The sequence below is a fragment of the Podarcis raffonei genome, chromosome 1 (assembly GCF_027172205.1).
Source record: "Podarcis raffonei isolate rPodRaf1 chromosome 1, rPodRaf1.pri, whole genome shotgun sequence".
NCBI lineage: Eukaryota > Metazoa > Chordata > Lepidosauria > Squamata > Lacertidae > Podarcis > Podarcis raffonei.
The window spans coordinates 49491699-49511067 of NC_070602.1; the positions used below are offsets into that span (position 1 = coordinate 49491699).

Genomic DNA, 19369 nt, shown 5'->3' on the forward strand with positions numbered 1-19369 from the left:
ATGGTATTTATTCACTAGCAGAATATAGATGGTGGAAACAATTCCCCTTTCCCCTCTGTGCACCCCATAATCTGCTCTAGAGGGTTGGGGCATTGTCCAGAGCAAGAATGGGAAGGAACACAGAAGACTGCATGAGAGACAGGAGAAGGGTGAAACTCCATCATGCATGATATGGAATGTTGCCCAATTAACACTTCTGGCCTCTGTGTGCACAGCTGTGTTGTTAACACAACAATGTATTATTGGCTATTGCATATATTGATGACTACAGATGCTGCCTTCAACAGATAGGTTAGGTGCCTGAAGAGCAACTCAGTTGTCTCCATATTAATAAGCTTTGGAGCTGCAAATTGATAAATTATGTTATCGAAGCCAGACAAACGTCCACTGGGCAAAGCTATGCGGCTGCCTAGAGCCACTTTAACAGCAAATGAATGGGACCCAAACCCACTGAGTTCCGTTCTGCGGTATAAGTTTTTCTGCTGTTTTAAAAGCATTGTTTCCATGTTTGGGTGCTGGGGCATCTATTCCCTGTATGCTTGGCCCTGGCATGCTGCATTTTGACCAATACAACTGGTGTAGGATTGGGATATTCCGGCACAGACACCTGCTGAAGCCCACTTCTGAATACAGACAATGATTGATTAAGTTAAAAAGCCAAGGGCAAGGCTAAAGATATTTCTTGGCTAAGACAATGCTGTCACAAGTTTATATATTCACATTTTAAAAGCCCTTAAAAGTTTATATCAGGTCCCAACTAGAACATATGCAACACCCTAGTCTCATTTGCTTACAAACTCTGTTAACTAATCCCATCCAGACAGCTCCCTAAAAGGCACATTCCTTAATACATTCAAAATTAAATTCCCACAAGTCTTTGATACCACAATTCAGTTATGGCTTCCCCAGTGCACTGTTTATCACACAAAGCATATTTGATTCATATGTGGAGCCAAGCATGGTACATTCAGTGGTTAAAGTTGCAGGTCGTGGAACAGAGTGATTACATTTGCTAACTGCTTCCTTCAAACGGTCTGGGGGGTGCGGTAGGTGCGGCCCGCCCTGGGTGTCCCCACTGAGGGGGGTGACAAAATGGTGGGCGACACTCAGCGCAGGGCCCGCAGTGCACCTGAGCCACGCTTCTCTTCTGGGAATGACACGGTGGCTTAAGCGCCCGCAGGCCCAGCGCTGCCCCCAACAGTCCGCCCATTGCCTCCCCCTCAGCTGTAGGGCGGCTTAGTGGGAGGAGACAGGCAGACTCCTTGGAGGCCTCGCGGTGCCCCCATGAGCGGCTGGCCCCGCCCCTGGGCACAGGGCACACGCGCCACCCCAGGTGCCCAATCGGCTTGCTCAACCACTGTCTGGATGCCAAACCTGGTAGAACTAAACTAACCCTTTTCTGACATAGTGGCTTTTAGGGCAAATTGTACACTGTACCTGAAGAATATTATGTTATACAAGAAGAAACACTAAGCTGGAAGGACTGCCCCATTGGGCATTCAGTCTCCTCACTTTCTTTCTGACATAAAACCTCCTGAACTGATGCTTGTCCATAATTTCGTAAAAGCTCCCTTCTAAGAAGATACATGTTCTGTTGGTAAACAGTTCTTACAATTCATAAGATCTCCCTAGTGTTTAACATGGATCTGGTTTCTTGTAATTTTCGCTACACACAAAATTGCAGCGTAACACATAAAAATGCCAAGAGCAGGGACATGTAACTCCATGTTCCTCAGTAACCCAATTCCAATCAACAGCAAAGTGCCATCTGAACTGCATGTCCTATAGAGAGCGCAGGGCAGAGGCCTTGAGCAACATGCTAATCATAGAAATCCAGTGAAAAGCTAAGCAGCAGCTACACCAGAGATAAGAAAACAGGAAGAGTGACACTCCTGTGCACATTCCTGGAGAATGAACCTAAAATATATATATTTGCATATTAATTTGGCTTATAGGGACCAAGATTTCTCCTTTATGGATGAGAGTCTCTTTGGGTCCTGGCTAGGCTAGACCGGTAGAATTTCTTCAGTGCAGAAATATAGACAGGCATTTCTGGCCAAGGCCTAGAGGCCAGAAGCTGAACAGAATCCATAGATTCCTTCGAACAGAATCGTTTGCAGAGATCACGGAGTATTTCAATAACCAGCTGAGAGAAAAGGTTGATCCAGAGGTTTTTCTCCAGGCCTTGAATGGAGCGAATTTGGTAAGCACAGTAGACAGTGGTAAAGATGAGCTTCTTGAATTCCTGTGGAGTTATAGGGGTGTCAGACTGTGAGAGGAAGTCCAGGTACTCTTCAATCCCATCTGGCTTTTTTGGAATCTCATGCCGAAAAATCCGGAGTAATCGCTTGGTGGGACGCAGAGAGGCAAACTCCTCATCCTCAATCCTGATTGTCTCATTGGCCATAATTTCAATTCCTCTCCAAAGTAACTGAAAGAAGAAGAATAGAATTGTGAGGATCAGCAGACAGTTTTTTCTCTATGGTAAGAAGTGATCATGCTCAAGAATTAATTTTTGCTCAGGGCAGAGTGGCTAATGGCCAGGAGGATAAAATTTGTCTTCTATTGTTGCATGTGACTTGACTTACTTGCTTGCATCATCTGGGTAGTGTTATTAAACTATTCCTGACACCATTCAAATGGCTTGTTGTGGACTCTTCTCTATTCACGGCATCTACAATCCAGTTTAGATTGGCTCATGAGAAATAACTGGTGATAAAAAGGACACTTGGAAGTCCTATCTTTGGGCCAATGCAGGGATGGGGAACCAACCTCCAGATGTTGTTGAGCTATAGTTCCCTTCATCCCTAACCGTTGAGGTAGTGAAGTCCAACAACATCTGGAGGGTCACAAATTCCCCATGCCTAGAGCTAGATTAATTTTAACTCCATTCTAGTCCTGTGACTCCTTATCCAAAGTTTCCTTTCCAGCATAGCCCGTACCCATCTACAGGCATGTTGTCCAACTTGGGTGTCTTTTAAACTGCTAGGCATGGCAGATGGAGTGAGGGATCATCAAGAGAATATTGCTCACAATGGTAGGATTGTGGAACTATCCAGTACCATATCATTCCTGCTCCTAGAGCAGATTTGTTTCCTGCATTCCTGATTCTAGCTCTTCAACACAAATAAGGGCAGGAAGTTCTGATACAGGCTAAGCAAAGCTCACGAACATTAGGCAAAGATTACTGCTCAGATACCTATCTGCATCTGGCTGCTTGAGACCTCAGAATGAATTGTGCTCCAATATAATAAATAGAGTGCATCACTGATATCACCCGTTTGGGTGGCAATGGTGTGTGTGTATTTAAGATTATTTTTTAAAAAGGAAAGGGTATGGAAGGTTCACACATACAGAGGGAGAATAAATATTAAGCATGGGTTCCCTGTTGAAGGTTAATGGTGGATTCCAGTTCTGAAGGATGAAGACTATCGCCTTAAGAAATACTGCTTTTTAAAAAAGTGGTGAAACAGCAAATGTTGGTAGCCCAGTACTGAATGTGTTCTCTGTCACTCAACTGGCCTGTTGCACAATCAGAGTTCAGAATCTTTCCATATCTCCTTTCTACAGCCCAGCCAGCTAGCTCAGTCTAATGAGCAGAAGTAGCCCAAGGCTGCCATCTTGTGGGCCATAGCTTACATAAGCAGAAAACAGTGTTTCTCGGGAGTTCCATTTCTCCTCACTGAAGCTTCAACCGATGCCTTAGCTGAAGTAAAAGAGAACCTGAAATCTTTAGTAATGTGGAGCTGCTGTAAAAAAGGGGGGTAGGCATTGTGCAGTATAATGATCTCTGTCGAAACTGAAGAGCCAAGAGAAAACAAATCAGAGCACTAATGTTATTGAGGGCCATTGCTACCATACCCTATACAAAAATTTTGAAATTTGCCTCAAGCATTCGTAACAGTAGCCAATTGCTGTGGTAGAGAATCTGCTTGGCAGAAGGTCCCAAGTTTAATCTCTGGCATCTCTAGGTAGGGCTCGGAATGTCCCCTGCATGAAACGTTATAATAATAATAATAATAATAATAATAATAATAATAATAATAATAATACTTTATTTATACCCTGCCCATCTGGTTGGGTTTCCCCAGTCACTCTCAAAAGCTGCTGCCAACTCAGTACAATGGTACCTCAGGTTACATACGCTTCAGGTTACAAACGCTTCAGGTTATAGACTCCGCTACCCCAGAAATAGTACCTCGGGTTAAGAACTTTACTTCAGGATGAGAACAGAAATCATGCTCTGGCGGTGCGACAGCAGCAGGGGGCCCCATTAGCTAAAGTGGTGCCTCAGGTTAAGAACAGTTTCAGGTTAAGAACGGACCTGCAGAACGAATTAAGTACTTAACCCGAGGTACCACTGTATATGGTAGATTCCTAAGCTCCTAGATGCACAGTGACCATCTTCACACCTAACCCAGCCATATTCCTCAGTACTAAAGAAGGGGCAGAACTGTGTCCTTGTTCCTACACAATGACAATCACACTTCTCCTCCTGGCACCAACAAAATGAAAGGCTGGGTAGCTGTAGACCAAGAACTTGGAGCTGTTGCAGTGATATCGGCAGGGCATGCCAAAGGTGAAGGAACCTCACATCCTTTTCTTTGTGGATTTGCTTTTGCCTAATTTACCTCTAGTATGATGCCAGCATTCTCAACCCCATTTGTATCTGCAGCATCCTGGAGGTCAATTTGTTCATCTGGAAAAACAATAGAGAAAATGGTATTTAAATCAACATCTCTTCACCTATTCTCCTTCATATATATGCCTGATTTTCTGAGATTTCTTTTAATTTGTGTTAAATATTAACCTGAGGTCAAAATCTCAGTTATAACACTTACTATAAAATAATCTTTATTATTATTTTTATTATTTAAATGTATACCACTTTTTATATGAAGATCACAGGGCGGTTCACAATTTAAAAATACAAAATAAAAACACAAAATACATAATAAAACAAAAACAAAACTAATAACCCACTTCCCAGAAACACATTTAAAAGGCCATAGAATGTTTATCAGTCAAACAGCTTGTAAAAGAGAAACGTTTTCACCTGGCACCTAAAGATAAGTAATTCCACAAATGGGGAGCAATAATGATACAATCTGTTTTGTTCTCTCAGGTGCACCAGTAAAGACAGATGTCAAATTTCTTCAATATCATGTTGTTTCATTTATTTAACAATCAGAGGATAGCTTTGATATTTACTTCATCATGGTCTTGTTCTCTCCTAGCTTCCTCATACACAACTCCAACAGGCAGTCTGCCTCTGGCTGAGGCTCTGTCCTTGCATATAAACCTCCCAGAGGGTTTCCCCTTCGATAAGTTTCAGGCCTTTTAAAGCCGGTTGGACTAAGTCAGGGGTTGGGAACCTCAGGCCCTCCAGGCCTTTTCAGCTGGCCTGAGGGATTTCCTCTAGACAATGGCTTCCTCACTTGCCCTACTTCTGCACCCTTCTGGGTGCTTTGTCTGACTGGAGTGTGTTGCTTGCTCTGCAATAATGCCTCATTCTCATCGGGACAGAGAGACATGTGACTCTGGTTTTTGCAAGGCTGGATTGTGCTGTGTAAAGCCAAGCATCACATCCATTCTTCCACCCACTTCTGCCTCTGACTCCACCCACCACTGACATGTGACCCCCCCACCATGTGTGTGGAACAGGAAAGACTGCTTGGCTTAGAGATTTGGGGGAGTATTATTATTATTATTATTATTATTATTATTATTATTATTATTCTGCCCTGCGGAGGACCTTAAGGTCCACAAATGACAACATTTTGGAGGTCCCAGGTCACAAGGTGGTTCGATTGGTCTCAACTAGGGCCAGGGCCTTTTCAGTACTGGCCCCGACTTGGTGGAACGTTCTGTCACAAGAGACTAGGCCCTGCGGGACTTGACATCTTTCCGCAGGGCCTGCAAGACAGAGCTGTTCTGCCTGGCCTTTGGTTTGGACTCAGTCTGACCCTTATGTTTCCCTCCCCTTATGGTCTTGATTTATTGGCTACTTTAAAATGAGGCTGCATTTTAAATTGCATTTTAACCTGTATTTTAAATTGGGGTGTTTTTTTCCCTCTCTCTTTTTCCCCTATTATGTTTTTCTGTGATTTTATTGGTGTTAACCGCCCTGAACCTGGCTCTGGCCGGGGAGGACAGGGTATAAATAAAAGAAGTTGTTGTTGTTGTTGTTGTTGTTGTTGTTGTTATTTGGCATTTTCAGTGGGAGGTCTGTGCCCCAGTAGCCCCAGTGGACCAGCCTCTGCTGCGGGCTGATAAAGCTAATAAAGTATACTGCAATGATCACAGTAAAACTTGGAACTATTTTGTTCAAAAGAATGAAATTTGCTGTAAGTGAGGTAGCCTGTTTAAAGGTCACGGAACTTCCTCCATTTCATGTTGTTGTATATTGTTTTAACTTAACATGCTAAGTTATACTGAAGTCTTATCTCATTATTTTATGTATTCATACTTAGCTGGTTCTGCATTTAATATTTTTCTCTGTTTAGGCATTATTATATATTTATTTATATCCTGCATTTTCCCCTGGCAGGGACTCGTGCGCTCCATTGCTACAACCCGTAGGCTAGACCAGAAGTGGGGGCCCCGTGGCCCTCCAGATGTTGGTGAAGTACAACTTCCATCAGCTGCAGCAAACATTGTGAGTGCTCAAGAATGATGGAGTTGCATTTCACCAATGAATGAAGGGCCACAAGCCCCCAAACCCAACAGTTCAGCTGTTCCCAGATTTCTTTGCTAGGGACTGTGGGAGGCAGCACCAGGCCATATTTTGCAAGTGGAGTTGCATATAGAAGCAGGTCTAGAGTGCATTATACTGTGGAGTCCAAAACTAGGCAAGTATCCTGGAATGGCGTACCAAAGATGAAGAGGTTAAAACTGTGATAATACATTGGGCTAAAGATATTGGAAACAATATTCAATTAGAATCATGGGAAAGGTTATGGAAGGAAGATATTAATTTTACTCCATGCAGCGCACTTAAAGAAAATGTTATGAAAATGATGTATAGATGGTATTTAACACCAGCTAAACTTGCCAAAATGTATAAGACAAGAACTAATGAGTGCTGGAAATGTAAAGAAAAGGAAGGTATCTTTTACCACATGTGGTGGACTTGTAAAGTGGTAAAGGCTTTCTGGGAAATGATATATACCATAACGATTTAAAGAAACTGTTTAAAAATACTTTTGTTAAAAAACCAGAAGCCTTTTTATTGGGTATAGTTGGCGAAGAGATACTAAGGGAAGATAAAAGACTGTTTATGCATGCAACACAGTACCAACAAGAGTGGCAGTTGAAGATGATGGACTTTGCAGAACTCACGAAGCTGACAGGAAAAATCGAAAACCAACAAGATCAAACATTTCAAAAGGACTGGAGTAAATTTATACGATATCTGAAAGATTATTGTAAGCAACTAACATCACTAGCAGGGTTGTTTGAAGTCTTGTAATTAGAAACTTTCTACCTTTCTATATTTATTTAAATTTTGAGTTATTTTGTAATGTGTGTAATTAGAATAGGAAAACATACAAAATGCAATGATATAAAGGTTAATTCTGAAAGCCATGAGGCGGGAGGGAAGGAGATTGACAGGCTCTAAAAAGCCAGGGATGTAAAGTGGAGTGTAATGATATATATAAACTAGGCAAGTACCCTTGGGAATAAGGCACAGAGAGGCTCAGTGTATTGTTGGAATGAAAAAGCCAGTGGGAACTCCTGATCTACAATATTTTCATCTTTGGCACAGATGTAAAAAGTTAAGGTTCTCAACTCACAGAGGCAAGATAAGAACTAAAATAGACGTTAGGCTTGCTCTAGAAATGTATTTTCTGAATTTCATCATTGGGATTATTAGATTAAGCTAAGGAGGTGCCTGCAAGAAATAGAACATCTGCTGTTTCTGTAGCTTTCCTTATTGTAGACAGCTTCCAGCTTTCCCTTCTAGAGTAATTCTCCCCAGAGCCATGGAGAAAAACTCACAGAAGTTGCTTGGAGAATGACGCTGTGCACTTTTGCTTAGAAAAGATGATGCCTCTAGCCAGGTTGCAGTCTCCTGATCAAAGCCATCTGTCTTCAATTTTGGATTAAAGCTCAGATTGCAGCTGCATTTCATTTCTCCATAATACATAATTCAGGAAGTCTTTTGAGACTGACAGGCAGGAACAGAAATATTCCATTAAAATAACACTAATAGTGAAGGTAGTATAGTTCTCAACATCTGCTTTGTTGAGTTCACCCAAGTGACTTCCAAGCCTTTAAAAAGAAAAAAGTTCTGTTGGCAGTGGCAGGCATCCTATGCCTTCAGTAAATGATATGAAAAGCCCTATTTTGTGCTACCTTTAAAAATATTGCTTTTCCCCTGGCCATTGCCACCCGAGGTGTATGTTTTTGGGACCCATCCAATTATTGTGAATGTGGTTTGTTTTAGACAGCTGTATTTTAAATTGTTGTAACTTAACCTTTAACATTTAACTTAATCCTTGTAGTGAAGTATAATAATAATAATAATAATAATAATAATAATAATAATAATAATAAATAACCCTGCCACTTTTTTTAAGGAACAAGAGCTGCTTGCCTAACCAGGATCTGGCAACTTCACATTTGATTACCTTACCAACACAATCATGTCACTACGGTAAATTCAAACTCCTGCTTCTGAGAGTGAGGTATCAAGAAAACGGCTACTGAAATTCAATATATAAATAGACCAGTCAGAAACTAGCCCTCTCTGGAATTGTTAGTCAAAAACCATTTGCCATTTTGTGAATGCAACAGTGCGAGCAGCAATTGGAAGCAGAATACAGCAGCCACTGCAAAAATAATATTAAAGTCAAGATTTTCTCACAAAGCACCTGCCTCACAACTACTACCTATGTTTGAAGGCTCCTGGAAAATTCCCAGGTGATGTGAACATGCTATTAATTCCAAGAGAGAAGAGCTGCATGAGTGTCCCATACAAACAGATGCTTGTTTCAGAGATTAAACAGAGGAAAAGTCATTGATACTTATAGCATTCCTTAGAAAGTATGTGAAAGGGGTGTGTGAAAACTTAGTACAAAGTATCTGTGTCTGTTTAACTGTCTCACTCTAGGAAGATCCTGACTTACTTTCTTTGGCACAGTAGCAATCCTTTCTTGAGTTTTATCAGATAACTTTAGTCCTGCAAGAAGCCCATGGAAAACCCTCCACTGGTACTCATGCACAAAATAGCCCGAACGGTTGCATTGATAATAACAGAAATATATTGGCTGCCCACTGCAGAGCAGCCTTCTCCAGTTGTGGGTGAGCTTCCTACCTGTCTGTCTCCGGGATCCTGCAAACACACAGAGCATCAGAGCCGCCCACAGGCATGTTCCAAAGTGCAGCTGCAGCATCTGGGCCATGTCAGGAAGACTCCTTACCCCTTTCTGCAGATAAAACGCTTTGGGTGAACCTGAAGTTGTTTACTGCTGTGTAGTTTCTTTCTCCTCTCTTTACAGTCCAAGAAGTTGCTGCTGAGACAGCTGGCCTTTCTCCAATTCCAGCCCAGGGAAGGGCTTCCAGTTCAATTCCCAGTTCCTAACAGATAGTTTCCATCATAATGCAAAAGAAAAAGAAAAGAAAAAAACTTTGAAGGCTCAGGCTCCAGATTCTCCAAATGCTCTGCCAAGGCAAGTCCCATTTATTTCCACTTGGAGCATCGGGCTGTTCCTTATTTGGTTTTTGGCTCGCCAGGTTAAGACTTTATGATTCTACCCCTTCCCCCAACCAGCTGCGAGCTTTTAAGGAAAGAAAGAACATGCTCTTAATAACCAAGGATTTATACTGACAATTTGAAACGTGCATGGCCATGAACTAGTCCTCCTTAGAAAGGCCCATTGATGCTGCCTGAAGGACAATGGAAGTGCAGCTTGTTTCATTTTGCTTCAAGTCATTCTTTCCCCCCTCAAAGTTTGCTTTCCAGCACTGAAATCCAACAGAAATTCTGACATGCCACAGGAGGGTGGGGCTGGCAAATCTATGCCAGAAAGTATTCAGCAGAGAGGAAAGAAAGGTCATTTCTTCAACTCCGTTGCTCTTGGAGGGGAAAGAGGAGTACAGTGACCTGTCAGAAACCAACACATACCCAACCGTCTCCATCAGCCAGCTATCTCCACATGGGAGGGCCAGTTTTAATAAGTTTGGCATTATCATCCGTTTCAGCCATTCATAGGAATTTTCCACAGCACTTCCCCACCCACACCCCTGGATTTCAGGAAAAACAGGATTTATGACCTATAATCCTGCAAATCCACTATGTCACTCCAATTGTTGTTGGGACTACATATCCCATTGTCCCTGATCATTGGCTGTGTGGGCTGGGGCTGATGGGAGCTGGAGCCAACAACCAGAGGGCCTCAGGTTTCCCATCTCCTGCTATAGAATCTCTCTCTTTTAGCACCATCCCAATGTTTTAAAAGGGTTGCTGGATTCTATACATTTAAATAATTTCATGGAGTGGGGGACTGGTAAGAAACTTTCTGCACTTACCCAGTTTTTCCCCCTTGTACCAATATCAAAAGCTTATCAAGTTTGACCCAATGCTGTGGTTCACTTTGCACAACAGACGTTTGCATGTGCAATGGAATTCCCCCTTCCTCTCCCATGCAGCCCCCTCATGCACCCTCAACATGTATCCCAGAGGGCAGCAGATAGGGCAGCATTCAGAGGAAGGAGAGGGAGGGTAGTGCCAGTGTGCAAATGGTAATCCACTTGTGCAGTGTTGAAATACAACCCAAATCCCATATTGATACACCAATATCTAGAGGGCCTTGATGTTGTGTGTATTTCAGACCTGTAAAAACACCAGCAGTCAAAACACTATTGTGGCCCACAATCCTCTTCATTTCCATCTTTCCTAGCTACTGTATCATTTTCAGGTTTGGGGCCTCCACAGGCTGAATCTGTTCTTCCTCACATTAGGGAGAGAGACAATAAAAGTGCCACAGTATCTTAACTCTACCCTTCTTTCCATAAAGAATCCAAAACAGGTCTAAGCACACACTAATCCATGGAGTTCGATTCATTGCATCTATGCCAGTTTTCTGGAAATTTTACCAAATTGGGTACTACTTAGAGGTGCATGTGAGCAACTTCTAGAACATGTCTTGTTGACAAAGGATCGCTGAAACATCAAAAATGGCCCTGGACTTATCATTTAAGTTCACTCCAGTAATTCTTGACAATCTGCAAAATGTTGCAAAGGCACAAATCCATTGTAAGGAAAATGGCAAATGCTCCCCATTATCTAGAAAAGGGGAAGATGTTTGGTAAGATTCACCCACCCTACTCCCTCCAATGCAAAGTGGAAAGCACTCTGCAGCTGATTAGCTCCACGTGTGCTGAACTCCAGCTGCTCAAATCTCTGCAGTGAGCTTTGGCACAACTTCTGTTGTCTCTCAGAAATCCCCCATACTGCTGCAACAGCAGCTTTTTTTAAACAAATGCAATTTAACTAGAACAAAAGCTTAAAACATCTGGATTCCAAACATTGTTCTGGGTTCAAACCCTCAAGAAAGGAAACCTTCCATATAATATATCTGAGGTCAAATTAAATCTATTGTTTGCAGCCCTCCACCCGCTCATTCTCCCCCCTTCTATCACACCCGGTCCTCTATGTTACAGCCTATGCTCAAGGATGGGGAATCTGTGGGCCTCCTGATGTTTCTGGACCGCAATTCCCACCATCCCTGACTATTAGCCATGTTGGCTGGGGCTGGTGAGAACTGGGGGTCCAACAACATCCAGAAGGCCACAGCCTCCCCATTCCTGTCCTAAGCCCTGCAACGATCTATGCCTTTCTTCTGTGGAGTGTTTAGCTCATTTTTGGTGCTTAATGTTTATTCTCAGTAGAGGGACAACCAGAAAACCACAACTCATATTGTTCCACATTTTAAGGAGCAGCCTCCTTTATGGCCACATTCATTATTTAGTAACAAAGCCATATGCTTGCGGTCACATTTACTGCAGCATATGGGGGGGGGGTCACAAGTGAATTGGCATATACATTAATAAAATGTATGCAACTTGATGGCCTAGAGAATTTCTCAATAACCCACAGAAACTGCTGCCAGTGTCCTCCAACAGCACCTGCGTGACCAGTTTGTTTGAAGACACACAAATAGGCCTAACAATCCAACAGACCTTGTGGGAAGAGTTCCATGGGACTTCTCCTTACTCTCTGCTCCCCCATAGCCTCAAAATCGGCTTGAGGGTCTTTCTGGATATTTTGAGGGTGGGTGGGGGGCACAGGGGAGAGGAAGGGAAGTTCCATTGTGCACGTGGAAGTCTGCTGCACTAGCAGTTGGATGAGACCCGTTTTGCTTGTTTCAACAAAAAAATATCAGTTTTCCAGTACGCAGAGTACTCAATAATTCTAGGATGGAGCCTTTTACCAAAAGTGAAAAAGCAAGGCTGGAACTTTGGTGCCTGCAGTGTCTCTTGGCAACTGAGGGTCTGTGCTTGCAAACAGTTGATGGTCATAAAGCATGGAATATCTCCTTCTTTCTTGAGGTTTTTGTTTCTTTCCAAGGAAGAAGAGTCTACTGTTCACATAGTTAGTGCTCTTTTTAAAACAAAAAACAAAAAACATGACCTCCCCAGTTCTTTGTACTGCTGCTCCTTTGTATACCTTGAACCCTGCTCCAATCTTGTGGATATTAATAACACCTTATGCATGTTTCATAGCCAGTCTGAAAGCTGCATTTCCCGCACATATCAGACAGACAAAAAACCTTATGTCAAGTTTTTTTTATTGATATTTAATATATATAAATACTTAGATCAAACAGGAAGATGGTGACACAGGGATGTCTCTGGCTTCCTCTCCTTCCTTCCTGCTGCTATTTCTCATCTCCTTTCTTCTCTCCCGCCTCTATCTTGATGGTTTGCGGAGCCTCGCGATAGGCAGGGAAAGTCTCCCAGGGACTGTTCAGATCAAATTTGCGGAACTCCTGAGACAGCTCCACAGGCTCTGCCACCACTCGCTTCACCTCATCATCATACCTGACCTGAAGGAGGAGAAAAGGCATTAAGATGAGCAATGGTGATGGCGGTCAACTACAAAAACGTATCTGGAATTTTAGAATTAAGCTTCCTCCTCGTTTGTAGGTTGCTTAGATCAACAGTAAATTTTCCAGTTAGTTAAATTTTCCAGTTAGGCGATAAAAGCAGTATCTCCAAATCTATAACTCCCATCATGCCTAACTAACAGGACCAGTGGTCAGGGATGATGGGAGTTGTAGTCCCAAAACATCTGGAGGGCAGAGTTTGCCTATGCCTGTGCTAAAGCTTCTCAAGTGGAAGTACAGCCTTTTGGTTTGTGGGCCCAGAAGTCATAAAGTGTAGGATTCTCAGGACATTATATTATGTAGCATCAAAGGCACTTAATCAAAGGCATGTCTCGAAGGGTGCTTAATGCATGGACTTTTGGTCACAGGACAGAAGACCAGGCAGGAAAGGGTTAACCCACCCACCCGCCACAATCAAAAGCACTGCCAGCAGATTCAATGTCCCTTCTGAGGATGAAGGACATGACTTCATCCCTGCAAAATAGGAACTCACAGACCAAGAGTACAACATGCAACAGAAGAACCATTGCCCTAAGGAGGCTAATGAACAAATATCAAAGAGAAGATATGGACAAACAGGTGAGCTTCCTTTCCCTTTTCTTGCATTCTCTGTTGCATGTACAGCAGAATAAGACATCAATGTTATAGGGTTTGATGTTTATTTAATATTACATTTATATCCCACCTTTCAGCAACAGAGCTCATACATGCTTCTCCCCATCCCTATTATATCCTTGCCACAACCCTGTGAGAATTAGGCTGAGAGCTGCTGACTGGCCTACAGGACCTCCTTGAGCTTCCAAGCTGATTCGAACCATGCTCTCTCTCTTTCAGGTCCTAGTCCAACACTTGAACCACCTTGCCATTCTGGGCCTCTGGAAGGATTCTGCAGTTGAGTCTAGCTTTTCCAAATGCTCATACCTCCACATATCCAGAAAGAGGGAAGTCCTTCCGGAAGGGATGACCTTCAAACCCGTAGTCTGTGAGGATTCGCCTCAGATCAGGGTGGTTAGCAAAGAACACTCCATACATATCCCAAACCTATGAATATGGGAATCAAGTAAAGAAACGGCAAGGTATATCAATTTTGGTCATATATATAGATATATATATATTCAAATTTTACATTACAAATTAAAGATATTTTATTATACCACATATTTATTGACTTCCCTCCCCTTCCAAGGTTTATATAACTTTCCCACCATTCCTCCATATTTTGATATATCCATCTAATTCTATTTTCCTATCTTACATCACTTCAATATTTATCATACTGTTGAATTTACTTTAATACTGCCAGCGTTTTCAATCGTTCACAATTATTTTCAATATACCCGACAAAAATTTTCGACTCCTCCTTGAATACCTGTTCTTTTTATTTTCTTATTCTACTTGTTAGACCCACTAACTCTGCATATTCTAACATCTTAAGTTGCCCATCCTCCTTGCTGGAGACAACCCTCACTTTCCATTTTTGAGCTAGCAAGATCCAAGCCACTGTTGTTGCGTAACTGAATACTTTTTTCTGATTCCTAGGAACCCCTGTCTGAATAATTCCTGACAAAAATGCCTCTGGTTTTTCCCCCCTGGAATGCTGTTTTGAACGTTTTTTTCATCTCATTATATATCATTTCCCAATATTCTTTTACATTTTTGCATGCCCACCACATATGAAATAAAGTTCCTTCTACTTCTTTACATTTCCAACACAAATCCAATTCTACATTATACATTTTAGCCAATCTACACAGAGTTAGATACCATCTATGGATCATTTTCATATAGTTTTCTTTCAGTGTGTAGCATGCAGTAAACTTCAAATCATTCTTCCAAAGTTTCTCCCTGACTTCTCCTCAGGTTGTATAAATTTTTTGCCTTTTACAAAGTATAGCAGTTTTGAAACCTAGCTTGGACCGATTTATATGAACAGTTTTATTACCTCACAAATACAAAGCATCAGGCACTCATTGCTAGTTGGCTGAGACACCTCATAGGCAAGGCAGCAAGTGAGATTCAATTGTATAAATGCTGAAGATTTAAAAATACATCAATCACTTGCTTGAACTCTACTATTTTACATCACTTATATGCTGCTTGGTTGTAATAAAACATCTAAGTGGTTTCAATTGTCCAGAAATGGCAACAAACACTCTCCAAATAATGCCAAACAGAAGTTATCCAGGACCTTAAGGCCTATAGAATTGAGATAATGTCACTGGGAAGGAGTGATTACTGATCAACACCTAAAGGGCCATTGAGCCAAAAGGGACAGAATGTGATGTCTGCAGAAAAGGAATGTGCACACAGAAAACTGCGAGCAGCACCAGGCCCTTTAGGGCAACCTGGGCCACAGTGACTGTGTTCAACTCATATTAAACAGTGGGCTCTCTCTTCTTCCAAGAAAACATACCAGATCTGTCCCCTCTTCCCAAATGTCAACCACCTTGCAGCTTACCTCTCTTTCATACCAGTTTGCTGCTTGGTGCACTGGGACTGCTGATTCAATGGGTGTCAATTCGTCAGTATATGTTTTCACACGAATCCGGGAATTATAGGCTATGGATAAGAGATTATAGACAATCTAAAAGGAAAAGGTAAAAAAACAGCATTGTCATGTATTAGTACCAATTATCAGATTGTGACATCACAAAAAAGGATAACGTGTATGATTATAGTACAGCCACATTAAAAAAGACACAGGGGAAAAACATTTTTTAAAAGTTCATTAATGGTGAAATGATTTCCAAAGCTAACAGTATATGCAACAAAAGGTCTTTTCTATACATGAAGAAATGGCTACTTCTGATAATGATCATATATCTCTGGTTTATTCCCAAGATTTACAGATTTCTTAAGAGCCCATCTGTCAAAGTTTGTAGCACTGTGGCCAGAAGTACTACAAACCCACAACATGGATGAAATGTGATGCAAATTTAAATACATTTTGTTCAGTCGGATATTGTATTACACTGATGAAACACAATTTAAACTAATCTGAGCTAGAGAAGAATTTGAATTGCTATATTTAGGTCAATCTATGAAGACATTTACAGTATATATGTGTGACTATTTTAACATGGTTGAGGCAAAGAAAAAAGAAGTTATAACTCTGTTGAACTGTACAGAGCTGTCAGCTGCTGTTACTAAGAGGGTCCCACAAGCAAATTATAGCTTCCCTTCTGTCAAACTAATATATTTTCAGGTATATTTATAAGTATCCCCTTCTGGAAAAGGTGCTGGTGCTTCCCAAGACAATGCTTGATGACTAAGCAGGTCAATTAGCTGTTTAAGCAACAGAATTCTCTCCCAAAACAAATGTCACTAACATCACACTGTTAAGCACAACCACCATTTCTAGATCAGCGACTACATAGATCAGCAGAACAAAAACTGAGAAAGTAACCCAGAAGTAATATACTAGTAGTCGGTGAGCATAAAGCCAAGGCAGTCAGCAAAACTGAGGGCACCAACATGGGGGGAAACTAGGATACTCTCACATTCTTGTTTAGCCATGTGAATTTTTTTGGAAGACTGCGTCTTCCTTAGAATATTCTTTGTAGCATAGCTTGAAGAGCAGCTCCTACCTCAAAGCGGTTCTGTCGAGATGGAACATCGATCGCCGTCAGATCAGCTAAGTTTTTGAACTGGGCATTGGTGTGATCTTTAAGAAAGGTCAAAACTGGAATGATCCCATCTGGATGAATTAAGATTTCTAGCTCGTTGAAACATGTCACCTGTTAAAATGAGAAATAGTAAAATTTTCTATGGATCAATTTCATCCAAATTCTAAGAACACATACTTAGATAGAAATCTCATTAAAACCAATGAAATGACTTCCAAATAGATGTGTTGTAAACTGTAAGCTGTTCAGGCTGCATAACAGCAGACCAAGGAACAATTGTATACCTTTCCAGCTCCTTGTAGCACTCATTAGCTTTCAGAAAAAAGGCTTAGTACTGCCTATTACAGTTTCAAGAGAGAATGATACAGTTGGTGGAACCCACCTGGACTTGTTGAACATACTTGGGCAGAATTTCAGCCACATATTCTCCAAAAGCACACAGCTGCTTTTGTGTCACTTCATCCTTTGGTCTAACAGTAGCTGAAAAGAAAGTTTACAGTGGTGAATTCTAAAAAGAACAGCACCAGCTCATAGCGAAAGCCAGCTCAATGTTATTCCAACTGCTATCACAGGGATGGGAGCAGTTCAACACTGGTCAACATGGTCAGATATACCTATTGTACCATTAACTTTTCTGCTGTGTGGGGGGTTATTTTTTGGGGGGGGAGTGGGCCAATCAGCGCTATAGGAAACGTAATTATTCAAAATCTATAGCAGATTAGTGCATGCCTGACAGATAATATAATGCCTAGTAAGCATTCAGTGTCCACAAAACAGATAGCATTGTCTCAGAAATCAGGGAGCCTCTATAAATATTAAGTTTACCAGGAACTTAAGGATGAATGAGATGAAGTCATTTGCACATGTCCTTTTTAACATCAAACTTCATCCGCTTACAATCAGGTGGTACATAGTTTTCACTTAACAAAACTGTACTTATTGTAATGCAAAGTAAAGGATGAGTTGGTCAAACACTAAGCAAGTCAGACTTACGTTGAGTCACAGCAGTATTCCCTTCAAACCGAGCTTGCAGTAGTATTGCAGATCGCCCGGTAACTATAAAGAGAGTGGGGAAAGTGTTAAATTGCCATTATTTACAGCCATGGCATCTACTGATCTCCACAAAGAAGTAGCTTCAAATATACCATAAAAATGTAGAAATAATAAAAGCAAGATGGTACATTAATATACATTTCTGCAAGCAGTAATAAACATGGAATTAAAGGTATTTAAGCAGACCAATTGTGAGTAGGATTGCAGTCAAGATAATCTAGTTTAGAATGGAGTGCTGAAACATAGCATCTATAGCACTGGTCTTCTACTGAAGTATATCGCAATAGGAGCACTACCACCATGCAAATATATAGTAAAAGGTTAAGGAATGGTTCCCCAAATGACTGTTTGGGTTAAAAGTGGTTCCTAGGTCTGAAAAGATTGAAGTCTACTGTTCTGCTCAGCAGGAAGCTGCTGACTAGGATACACATACTCGGGGCCCAAAATAATACTTAGAAACACCTATATCAGGCCTGCTCCACATTTTACTAACACCTATACGTAAGATCTTTTCATCTTTTGATTAATTGTGGTATACAAATATAATAAATAAATGGAAATACCTTATTTTATTTTTATTTCTTATATTTTTATACCACCCTTAAGAATTATTTTAAAATTGTTTAAAAACCTATGTATAGATTTTATTGTGTGATGACAGCATGTGTGGATTTCATATAGATCCCTTCTGTGTATTTTTTTTTTAAGTGGAGCACTAATTACTGGGTACTGCTAGTGGTGTAAGATGCTTGCAGGGTTTCTATAGGTTGGCTGACCACTGTGAGAACAGGATGCTGAACTATAGCTGGGGCTTTGGGCTGATCCAGCAGGGTTCTCCTTACACTTGTAGAAAACCAAGGACTGCACTGTGAACTCACACTGAGAACTGTTTTAAAAAACAGGGATCAACTGCAGTTACCAGTGTCCCTCCAGATGCTGCTGAAAAGTTTAAAACCAAAAACCCAGCAAGGGACTGCCTCGGGCCAAGACCGATAACTGACCCATCTAGCTCGGTAAGTATTGACCCGTGCGCTCGTTTTGTGGTTTGTCCATTTATTTGGCATAAGCTAAACCAGGATTTCGGGGAGCAAAGTGTGCGGTGGCGGCGGAGACAGCAGGAGGAGGTGAATCGTAGGGCAGAATGCCAACTGTTTTGCATCGCTTTCCCCATCATGGCGCCCTCCAAAGCATTCTGGGAACTGTGGTTTTGCGAGAGAGCTGAGAACACCGCTGCAGAGGCCGGCCCCCTCCTGAGGGAACTACAGCTCCCAGGATCCTTTAGGAAGGAGGGAGGAAAGGAGGCTATGCCCTCTGCAGACAACCCCCCAGCCTCCCCTCACCAGCAACGGCCACAGCCACTTCAGAGGGGAAGCCCTCAGTCTCCTCCTCCCAACAGACTCCGCCAAGTCGCAGGCTCACCTCTCAGGCCGGCCCGAGCCAGTCCTAGCGCGGCCGCTAACATCTTAGCCTGCTTAGGGTCCGCAGCCTCACAAGGACACCGAGCGGACTCGTAAGGCGCACGCGCGCCATCGAGCGCTCTCTCCTATTGGTCCGACGTAGCAGAAAGCGCTGCGTCCC

At 41.9% G+C, this 19369-nt stretch overlaps 2 protein-coding genes across 3 annotated transcripts; both read right to left on the reverse strand.

The window, feature by feature from the left end:
- Nucleotides 1-1042: 1042 nt before the first annotated feature.
- Nucleotides 1043-10510, reverse strand: FAM180B (family with sequence similarity 180 member B). Its single transcript, XM_053385908.1, has 3 exons — nt 9320-10510; nt 4632-4699; nt 1043-2431 (listed from the first exon to the last, which is right to left on the reverse strand). Exons 1-3 carry the CDS (start codon nt 9405-9407, stop codon nt 1973-1975), a joined length of 615 nt encoding a protein of 204 aa, XP_053241883.1. The 5' UTR covers nt 9408-10510; the 3' UTR covers nt 1043-1972.
- Nucleotides 10511-12777: 2267 nt separating this feature from the next.
- Nucleotides 12778-19353, reverse strand: NDUFS3 (NADH:ubiquinone oxidoreductase core subunit S3). Of its 2 annotated transcripts, none has more exons than XM_053386043.1 (7): nt 19211-19353; nt 17732-17794; nt 17121-17218; nt 16700-16849; nt 15571-15696; nt 14034-14153; nt 12778-13052 (listed from the first exon to the last, which is right to left on the reverse strand). In XM_053386043.1, the coding sequence occupies exons 1-7, from the start codon at nt 19251-19253 to the stop codon at nt 12885-12887; spliced, it is 768 nt and encodes a 255-aa protein (XP_053242018.1). In that variant the 5' UTR covers nt 19254-19353; the 3' UTR covers nt 12778-12884. The 2 variants fall into 2 exon arrangements, with proteins under 2 accessions (XP_053242018.1, XP_053242028.1); XM_053386053.1 differs by lacking the exon at nt 19211-19353 and adding an exon at nt 18793-18817.
- Between the last annotated feature and the right edge of the window lie 16 nt (nt 19354-19369).